The 10,493-nt window shown below is 53.7% G+C and overlaps 1 protein-coding gene across 1 annotated transcript; it reads left to right on the top strand.

Annotated features, from left to right (window-relative positions):
- The first annotated feature begins 482 nt into the window (after positions 1-482).
- On the top strand, positions 483-10,438 carry FCHSD1 (FCH and double SH3 domains 1). The gene is made up of 20 exons (XM_028146685.2): positions 483-534; positions 766-863; positions 1,478-1,523; positions 1,916-1,983; positions 2,309-2,444; positions 2,530-2,666; positions 2,747-2,810; positions 3,624-3,752; positions 4,208-4,330; positions 4,508-4,603; positions 5,036-5,161; positions 5,560-5,664; positions 5,832-5,993; positions 6,603-6,731; positions 6,812-6,895; positions 7,050-7,167; positions 7,303-7,523; positions 8,562-8,649; positions 9,652-9,707; positions 9,845-10,438. Exons 1-20 carry the CDS (start codon positions 514-516, stop codon positions 9,908-9,910), a joined length of 2,073 nt encoding a protein of 690 aa, XP_028002486.2. The 5' UTR covers positions 483-513; the 3' UTR covers positions 9,911-10,438.
- Positions 10,439-10,493: the final 55 nt, after the last annotated feature.

Genomic DNA, 10,493 nt, shown 5'->3' with positions numbered 1-10,493 from the left:
GTTCCTTTCTGGCTCCAGGCATCTTTCTCACCTCAGCTCACTCTGGCTTTTCCAGTTCAGTGGGAAGTGAGAAAAGGTCTGGGACCAGCCCTGTTTCCCTTGTCAGACAAACTTCACCCAGGCATCCAGTGACTCAGTTTCCCTGGTCGCCATTCTTCACCCTTTGAGCCTGGGACTGGCGATCTGCATATGTAAGTGATTAATTAGAAATAATTACGGGCTGAGTCAGCGGCTCCACTAGAAATAGAACCCAGGCGTCTTGACTCAGAGACCTGGGGTTCCCCCTACCGCCCAGCGGACGCGGCGTCCACCCAGCGGCCCGGACCCTTTTGGGGTACTGGAAGCTGTAACAGAGGTTTATTCCTCCGCGGCCCCCTAGCGTCTCGCCGCCCTACGCGCAGCCGGACCAGACGTGGGCGGGGGAGAGGGCGGGGCCTGGCAGGGGCGGGGCTTTGGAGTGGGCGGGGCTTCCTGGAGTTCCGGAGTCGAGTCGCTGCCGGGGCTGGAACGGAGATGCAGCCGCCCTCCCGAAAAGTGAGCGTGGCCTGGGAACGGGGGCTCGCGGCGGGCTGGGGTTGTGGTGGGATCCAGGGGGCACCCGACTCGCGGTGGGGGACGAGTAGTAGGAAGGGGTCCGAGCCCGACCCAGAAGTAACCGAGGAAACAGCTCGGCCCCTCCCCGGCCCCGCCTCCTCACCGCTGCCGGCGCGGAGTGTTTTTCAGGCCCCGGTGCCTGGGGTCTGCATCTTTTTCTTACCCCCGAAGGTGAAGCCGGCCCAGGAGGTGAAGCTTCGCTTCCTGGAGCAGCTGAACATCCTTCAGACTCGGCAGCAGCGGGAGGCAGATCTGCTGGAGGACATCAGGTAGCTCCTGCCCCCCTCCACGTAACCGCATCTTCGCGGTCGCGCTCCGCCTCTTCTCCGACGTACTTGGGGCTGGGGAGTGGAGTGGGGGAGAAACGGGGGTGAAGAGAGCGCGCCAAACTTAGCCCATTCACAGCCCTCACCCTAGGCCTGCCTCTCCAGATACCAGATTCCTCCCACCCCAATACATGCATAAACGCACAGGGACCCTCCCTCAACCCTCTTGATTTCACATCACTCCCTCCTCCCCCCCCCCCCCATCACTCTTAGGGCAGAAACCCCCTCCCTCTTCCAGACTTGTTGGAAGGCTGGCAGACAGTGTACCCAGGCCCCCATCAGTCCTCACCTCCAAGTCCACAGATGGTCCTCCGAGGGTGGGGAGGATCCTGCTGAGGCTCTGAGCAATGAGATGAGTTTGACCTGTGTTCCAGCTGCCTGCGGTGATCTCAAGGACTATCTGTAGTCTCATTGCCTCCTGGTGCACACTCTAGGCCTGGCTCCCCTCTTCCTCCTGCCCTGGCTGAGCAAAGGATTGCGGGTAGAAGAAAAGGACCAAATAGTAACATCCCCTTTCCTCCCTCCTCTACCCCCCCCTCCTCCCCCCATCTCCACAGATCCTACAGCAAGCAGAGGGCAGCCATTGAACGGGAGTATGGGCAGGTATGGGACTCCTTTCTCTAGACCTACCCTTTTGTTCTAGCCTCCTTTACACCTCCACACATACTCCTGTTCTGGTCAAGAGCAAATGCCTAGAGTCAGGCAGATTTCTGTCAAAACCCTTTTGTGCTATTTATTAGATGTGTGACCTTAGACAAGTTACTTAACCTTTCTTGGCCTCGATTTCTTTCTCTGTAAAATGGGAATAACAATAATTGTTCCTTCATGTAGGGTTGTTGTAAGGGTGGACTAAGTTAGTGCCTGTAAAACACTTACAAAGTGAGAGGCACATGATACACATCTGGTGAGTGGCATTATTATATTCTGATCCCATATTCTCCCAGTTGGGGGGAGTCTTGGAAAGGGAACTGGGTCTGTGATGACTTTTCCACCAGGCACTCCAGAAACTGGCTGGGCCATTCCTGAAGAGGGAAGGGTACCGGAGTGGAGAGATAGACAGCAGGTGGGTCCCATGGAGGGGGAGGGCAAGGGACCAAGAAGGGATGAGGGCTCAACCCCAGGAACCTGTGGGGATGAAGGCCCAGTGAGGGAGGAGGGCATGTGAGCTGACACAGCAGCGGGAGAGGAGCTGACCCAGCAAGGACACTGTAGGTGGGGGTGGAGGGCATGAGTGATCCTTGTGGCTGAGCTAATGGGCTGATCGATTGAGGGCTCCCAGACAAGGGGGATGGGAAAGCACTCTGTCTCCCATGGTGTTGGGGGTGGGTGTCTTGTGAAGCTTTGTAGTGCTCCCCCCTTCAACATAGACCTTCTCTGGGGAGAGGCAGGATGGTGTTTGGTGCCTGGCGCTCTCTGCTGGATGCCACCGTGGCTGGGGGCCAAGCCCGGATCCAGGCGTCTGACCGATACCGTGACCTGGCAGGGGGCACAGGGCGGAGTGCCAAGGAGCAGTTGCTGAGGAAGGTATGGCTCAGTAGATGGGGTGAAGGAAGGGCTGGCTCAGGGCTGTAGGTGGTCTGGGGCAGACTCTGTGTGTCCATTCCCCTAGGGGGCAGAGAACCTCCAGAGGGCACAGGCCGAGGTGCTGCAGTCTGTCCGGGAGCTGAGCCGAAGTCAGAAGCTATATGGGCAGCGGGAACGCGTGTGGACATTGGCACAGGAGAAGGCGGCTGATGTCCAGGCCAGGTGGGGTCATAGGGAGTTAGTAGCCTGGGGTGGGGGTGAAGGGGTGGCCTAATCTTGACTCCTCTCCCTTTCCTGCTTAGGCTGAACCGGAGTGACCATGGGCTCTTCCACACTCGGACCAGTCTCCAGAAACTCAGCGCCAAGGTTCGGAGATGCAGGCACACGTTGGGGCAGGGAAGGGGTGGGTAGAGTCGTCTAGTGGTTTGCAACCCAGTGGCATAAGTCTGAGAGACTGGGATGCATTCAGGCTTCCCTATTTCCTTGGTGGGTGACTGTGGTTAACTTGATTTTTTTGAGCCTCATTTTCTTCATCTATAAAATGAAAATAGTGCCTTTCTCTTTCATTCCTTGAATATGCATTTATTGAGGACTTCTGTGTACTAAGCACCGTTCTAAACACTGGGATTCAGTGGAGAACACTACCAATGGAGTTCCTGCCCTCATAGCCTGGTCAGGAGAGACAGAGAGTAAAAAAACAACCACAAATAATCACATTAAGTGAAAATAAAACAAGGTGCTATGATAAAGGATAACAAGGGGCTGTAATTTAGAGGGACAGCCTCTCTGAACAGGTGGCCTGAGTGTCAAGAAGGAGGCAGCCATGCAAAGATCATGGAAAGGTCAGGGGAAGAACATTCCGGGGAGAGGAAATGGTGCAAAGGCTCGGAGGCAGGAATAACTCTGTAGGCTCCAGGAACTCAGGGACGGCCCGTGTGGCCAGAGCACTGTGAGCGAGGGGACAGACACTGAAAGAGGTCAGGGAGGTTGCAGGGGCCAGCTCCTAAGAGCAGCCGGGATTTTATTTCAAATGTACACAGATGCCCCTGGAGGATGTGTAAATTTTTAAGAATGGTGTCAAGCATCTCAATAATGTTAGAATCTATTCTGGAGTTGGTTGGCCTTGGAAGGACCCTAAGGGTTCAGGGTTCATGCTGACACTCTGTTTTCCCCTCCTAGCTCTCCACACAATCGGCCCAGTACTCCCAGCAGCTGAAAGTGGCCCGCAATGAGTACCTGCTCAACTTGGTGTCCACCAATGCCCACCTTGAACACTACTACCAGGAGGAACTGCCCGGGCTGCTCAAGGCCAGTGCCAGCCTAGATCCCCCTGCCTCTCAGCGGGAAGGGAGGGGAGGACTTTCCCTGCTCCCCACCAGCAGCGGGCTGGGCGGTGGTAGGGACCTAGCCTGCGTAGAGTCGGTAGAAAATATATAGTTGGGTTCTGGTTCTGACTGGTTGCATGACATTGTGCAGGACACTTAACCCCTCTGAACCCCAGTTTCTTCATCAGGACTAAGCCCTGCTCTGCCTCCTTTTAAGACTAATGGGGCCCAAGGGAGAAAATGGATGTGAAAATGCTTTTTAAATGGTTAAGTACTGTGCACACTAGGGCTTATTATTAGAAGCAATTAATAGTGTCTTATTCCTTTCCTCTTTCCCATACCTCATGCCCATCACCCATCCAAACCTGGACAGAGAGCCTGCTTTGCGGTAAAGGCCTGGGGGAAGGGTGGTGTCAGAATCTTGGGGGTTCTTTCCAGGCCCTGGTCAGCGAGCTGTTGGAACATTTGAGGGACCCTCTGACCTTATTGAGCCGCACTGAGCTGGAAGCAGCAGAGATGGCCCTGGAGCATGCCCGCCGTGGAGCACAGGCAACCTCCCAGGTGAGGGCTGTGCCCTGTACCAGCTCCCCAGAGATGCTCTTTACTCTCTCCTGAAATAGAACACCCACTGCGTGTCTACCCCTCCCCCCTTTCTTCTCACCTTGTCCTTTCTCCCAAGAGGGGACAGGCTTGGAGAGGGAGCCAGTTCATGACTGACTGACTTCTTCCAACCCCTAGGTAAGCTGGGAGCAGGATCTGAAGCTCTTTCTTCAAGACCCCGAGGTATTTTCCCCCATACCACCTCAGAAGTTTCAGCCCGCAGGGAATGACCAGGTGAGACCTCCCAGATTGTTGGAACCAGGCCAGATGTAAAGGGGACTGTAGTTTAGGCCCATCCCCATTATCCTTCTGATGATATTAACTTAGTAACTTAAACCGTGGAGAGGAGGTTTCAGACTCCAGTTCACCTCTCTCCCACCAGGCGCAAATTAACACATTAATTCCACCTTTCGCTCTCTTCACTGCGCTAGCCTCTTCATTCTACATCTGTCCCTCAACTTGGATCCCATTTCTGGGACTCTCTGTGTCTGTGTTCACATGAACGCACACCTGTGTCCACAGTCATAGGTGTGTACCCCACCTCTTTGTCCCTGTCCCTGGAGGTCAGGGCAGAGAGAAGTAAAAAGGAGAAAACGGGAGGGGAGGGGCGTAGAGAAGGAGCAGCATCAGGTCCTCCCCACAGCCCTTGCCCCCCACATCATTTAGGTATGTGCCTTGGAGCTGGAGGGGGTTACTGGAGGTGTGGCTGGGGAGAGTGACCTGGAGAAAGAGGTTCAGCGCTGGACGAGTCGAGCTGCCCGGGACTACAAGCTCCAGAACCACGCGCTTCGGGTGAGGAGGGGTTGCAGGTGTCATGGGTGGACAAGAATATCTGAGAGATGGAGATCCTGGGGTCACTGGGGATGTCCTAGTGCAGGCAGGAGGGGGGCGGGGGAAGGTATTTTAAGCCAGCAGTGTGGCAAAGTAGTTAAGAGCACAGCTTTTGGAGCAAGACCCACCTGGGTTCAAATCCTGCTCTGTTGCTTCCAGGTTATGTAACCCTGACTAAGGGAGTGACTTAATCTCTCTGGACCTGTTTCCTCGTCATTAAAGCAGGACGAATAATAGCACCCACCCCATAGGGAAGATCAAATGATATAATGCATATGAAGCCACTAGCAAAGTGCCCGGTCCATAGTAAGTTGTGTCCTATAGTATCTCCATCACCCTGTCCTCTGCTTCCCATCCAGGTGCTGCAGCGGCTGGAGCAGAGGCGGCAGCAGGCTCCAGAGCGGGAGGCTCTGAGCATAGAGCAACGGCTGCATGAAGTAAGGCAGAGCATCCTGCGGGCACAGGTGAGACACCTGGGGGTTAGGGTCCTGAGATCCTACCTCCTCAGCCAACACCCTCCTCCTCTCCTCTGTCTGATGGAGGAGGTAGAGGGTGGACACATTTGGGGAGGCTCTACTCACCCCCCCAAAGCAAGTCCAGCCATAGACTTGAACCCTCTTCCCCATGCCAGGTGAGCCAGGTGAAGGGGGCTGCCCGGCTGGCCCTGCTGCAGGAGGCTGGCCTGGATGTACAGCACTGGCTGAAGCCAGCCATGACCCAGGCCCAGGACGAGGTGGAGCAGGAGCAGCGGCTCAGCGAGGCCCGGCTGTCCCAGAAGGACCTCTCTCCCACGGTGAGTTCCTTCTGCTCCCTACCCACACACACCCAGGAGGGTAAAAGTCCCTAGTGGAGGGCAGGCCCAATAAAATGGGAATCACAACAGTACCTAAATCAAAGGGTTGTTCTTAGGCTTAAATGAAATCACTTAAGTATAATTCTTTACATAGTCTATAGCATAGAGTCCCTCAACAAAATTGAGTATAGGATTGTGGTTATGAGCCAAGGTTCTGGGGACAGATTGTAAGTGATAGGTCACTTACTAGCTGTGTGATCTTGGAAAGTTACTTAACTTTTCTGAGCCTCAGTTTTCTCATAAGTAAAATGAGGTTAATAGTTAGACAAAATAACAGTGGGTTATGATGAAGTTTAAATAAGAGGATATACATAAGATCTTTTGTTAGCACTGTGCCTGGCACATGGTAAGCGCCCAGGACTCTAACTCTGCAGTCATGGTTAGTCTTATCCTGCCCTGTGGTGATTTTTCTTGTGATATCTGGTGAACGGATGGGTGGTGCTACCTTGGAGGAGGACCCACCAAGTTCTTCAAGGGTAGGATGGAGGAGAGGGAGATACAATGGGTACTTGAGAGTGACAGTGACGTCTGTTCTCTGTTCCCCTCCAGGCTGAGGATGCTGAGTTCTCTGACTTTGAGGATTGTGAGGAGACTGGAGAGCTCTTTGAGGAGCCCGTTCCCCCAGCCCTGGCGACCAGACCCTTCCCCTGCCCCGCACATGTGGTGTTTGGTTATCAGGTGTGAATTGGGGGGTGGGGACCACAGATGGGCAGGGATGGGGGATAGCCAAGTCCTAAATCCTTCCTTGTGGGGCCCAGGCAGGACATGAGGATGAGCTGACTATCACAGAAGGCGAGTGGCTGGAGGTCATAGAGGAGGGAGATGCTGACGAATGGGTCAAGGTGGGTATGGATCCTGGGCTCTGACCTTGAGAGTTGGGGGCAGTGGGAGGGACTTCCCTGTGGCCCACAAGGACTCAGCCAAGCAAAGCTAGAAGCCTGAGTGGAGGAGGGTCAGGGCCATGGATATTAACTGTTCTCATTACTGGGTGAGCAGGCTCGGAACCAACACAACGAAGTAGGCTTTGTTCCTGAGCGCTATCTCAACTTTCCCGACCTCTCCTTCCCTGAGAGTGGCCACGGCAGCAACAATCCCTTAGGGGCAGAGCCCACAGGTAAGAAAGGAGAATTCTTGGTCAAAGGATGCTGGGTATGGAGAAGAGTTACTGAGTGGCTGTGACCCTAAGGTGTCATGGTCCTGGGCACCACCACTACCTCCACCCCTCACCATCTCTCCCGGGTTTCTGCAGCATTCCTGGCCCGTGCCCTGTACAGCTACACGGGACAGAGTGCAGAGGAGCTGAGCTTCCCTGAGGGAGCACTCATCCGCCTGCTGCCCCGGGCCCAGGATGGAGTGGATGATGGCTTCTGGAGGGGAGAATTTGGGGGCCATGTTGGGGTCTTCCCCTCCCTGCTGGTGGAGGAGCTGCTTGGTCCCCTAGGGCCACCTGAGTCTTCAGACCCTGAACAGGTGAGGCACCCTGAGTTGACCCTCCCATCCCATTGAGGCCCCATAGTCATCTTAACGCTCCCTCCCCTCTCCAGGTTTACCTCCCATAGTGGCTTGGGCCTCCCCATCTCCTCTGGCTGGCTGAGAAAAGGGAAACCAAGGCAGTCTTCATAAGAGTTTGGTGGTGCTCCTTTAGTGCTAGATAGCTCTGAGTTCTGGTGCCTATTGCATTACCTTGGGCAGTTGTTTGACCTCACTGACTTCTTTCTTTACGTGTAAAAAGGGAATAACACCTACTTCAGCAAGCCAACTATCCTGACTATGGATAATGACTGTAAAGCCCTTAGCCCAGAGGCCCACAGGAGGTGCTTTCAAATACAGTACTTGCCCTAGCTGGTTTGGCTCAGTGGATAGAGCATCGGCCTGTGGACCAAAGGGTCCCGGGTTCACTTCCAGTCAAGGGCATGTACCTTGGTTGCAGGCTCCACCCCAGCCGGGCCCTGGTCAGGGCGCATGCAGGAGGCAACCAATCGATGTGTTTCTCTCACATCAGTGTTTCTGTATTTCCCTCTCTCTTTCACTCTTTCTAAAAGGTCAATGGAAAAATATCCTCGGGTGAGGATTAACAAAAAAATAAATTAAAAAAATATATAAAATACAGTACTTATTGTTATAATGCAGCGGGAAGAGCATAGGAGTGGAAGTCAGGAGACCCTGGCTCTAGCCAGGACTCTGCCACTAACTGGTTCTCTGATTTTGGATAGATGGCTTAATCTGAGTCTTGCCCCTAATACAGGAATCGTAAAGATCCCTACCTCATGGGGTGGTGGTGAGAAGTGAATGAATTGGTGCATGTGGAGTGCTAGCAGAATGCCTGGGACATAGTGTCAGTACACATTGGCTGTGGAAATGAGTATCAGCTACAACCCCCACCCAGATACAAGCATTTGGCACTCTTGGTATTGGGGAGTGATAGGACAGGGACTGAAGATGGGATGAGAGGACAAGCTGGTGAAACCTTCCCATGTGCCAGAAATAACTATGCCCCCTCATCCTCAGATGCTGCCATCCCCTTCTCCTCCCAGCTTCTCCCCTCCTGCACCCACCTCTGCCTTGGATGGGGCCCCCGCACCTGTCCTGTCTGGGGGTAAGTAAAGGGAACGAGGGGTTTGGGGAGGGAAAGTGGCTGGAAGAAGGAGGAATCTTGGGATGCCGGGTTACGCTTGGGAACCTCTGCCATCAGGCTCCTTGAAGCATGATGGTGAGAAGAGCTTGGGCTGTGTTCCCACTACACTCTATGACGCCCTAGTGTGTGATTTGGGGTGGAATGTTTAACCTGTCTGGGTCTTTACAGAGTGGAGTTGTTGTGAGTTAAAAAGATGTCTGTAGAGCCCCAGCTGGTTTGGCTCAGTGGATAGAGTGTCAGCCTGCGGACTGAAAGGTCCTGGGTTTGATTCCGGTCAAGGGCACATGCCCAGGTTGTGGGCTCGATCCCCAGTGGGGGGCGTGCAGGAGGCAGCTGATTAATGATTCTCTCTTATCATTGATGTTTCTATCTCTCTTTCCCTTTCCCTTCCTCTCTGAAATTAATAAAAATATTTTGTAAAAAAGATGTCTGTAGAGTGTCCAGCATTGTGCCCGGCACATAGCAAGCATGCAAGCAATTGCTGTGTTCTCATTCTTTTAAAAATTAGCCAGCTTCTTCTACATCCTCTGCTCTTAAGTCTTTTTGAATGTTGCAAACACCTGGGTTTGTGTCATAATTTTCCTTCTTGAAGTGTTCACCTTTGCTAAAGTCTTCCGGTACTTACACTCTCTTCACAGAGCCTCCTTCCATAGCTCACTTGGAATGATTTAGCACTCAATCATTCATTGTGCTTGTTGTGTTTCATTATTAGGTTCCTGGCAACCACTGGGGGTGGGGGTGCTGTGGATGCCACCTCCCCTTCTCTGATACCTTGAGCAAGGCTGATTATGCAGTAGGTGCCCCATAAGTGTTGAGGATGGATAGACTGATGGACTTTATGGCCAAGTTGGTGACTATTTGTTAATCCAACAAGTATTTACAGAGTGCCACTGTCTTAAGTACTGATGATATAGCAATGAATAAAACAAAGTCTGAAGACTGACTTGTGGTTCCTGTTTCCAGACCAAGACCTGGACTGCCCTGGACCCCTGGACATGATGGTGCCTCGACTCAGGCCGGTAAGAGCCTCTCCCTGGAGGAGATTGTGTAGAGAGGAGTCATTCCAACTTGTCCTGTTTTGTCTGTAGGGCTGAGGGAATGAACAGGGACATCCCCAATAGAGGCCTCTGGAGCACTGACTGTGTGTTCCCTACAGGTGCGCCCACCGCCTCCCCCGCCAGCTAAAGCCCCAGATCCTGGCCGTCCAGATCCCCTCACCTGAAGCCAGGGGTACGACTGCCCCCGCCGAGATGCTGCTGCTGCCCTGTCTCCGTGCTGTCAGAGACCACCCTCCAGTGATCCGGAGTGACACAGCCAGAAGCTGGAATCTCCCCTATTTCTGCTCTTATCTCCAGGGGTCGAAACTGCCCCTTTCCCAATTCTGGGTCTGGGACTCCTTCTTTTCCCCACATTGTCCGTCCTCTTACTGTCTCTAGAGCTTGAACTACCCCTTACTTTTTTATCACCACTCCAGCTCTAGAGTGGTGAAATACCCTGAAATCTCTGGGGCTGGACCCCATCCCCCAAAGTCTTGAGAGGCTCTGGACAGTCTGTCTCCACCCTGGCTCTGTGACCCACCCCATTCCAGATGCCAGGGCCACAGGGTTTGGGGGCTGGGACGGGGCGGACCTGTCAGAAGGAGTTGGAGCCATTATGTGAAACAACTGTAATGGTCTGAGCAGATTTATTGACAGTGAATAAAGGGCATGATGCCCAAGCCAGGGCTTGGGCCTCTTGTGCCAAGAGGGCAGGGGGCCTAAGGTGCTATTGCTTTAGGGGGCCTGATCCCAGTTGCCACACTCTAG

The sequence above is a fragment of the Eptesicus fuscus genome, chromosome 6 (assembly GCF_027574615.1).
Source record: "Eptesicus fuscus isolate TK198812 chromosome 6, DD_ASM_mEF_20220401, whole genome shotgun sequence".
NCBI classification, from domain to species: Eukaryota; Metazoa; Chordata; class Mammalia; order Chiroptera; family Vespertilionidae; genus Eptesicus; species Eptesicus fuscus.
This window is presented reverse-complemented; position numbering and strand designations above follow the sequence as displayed.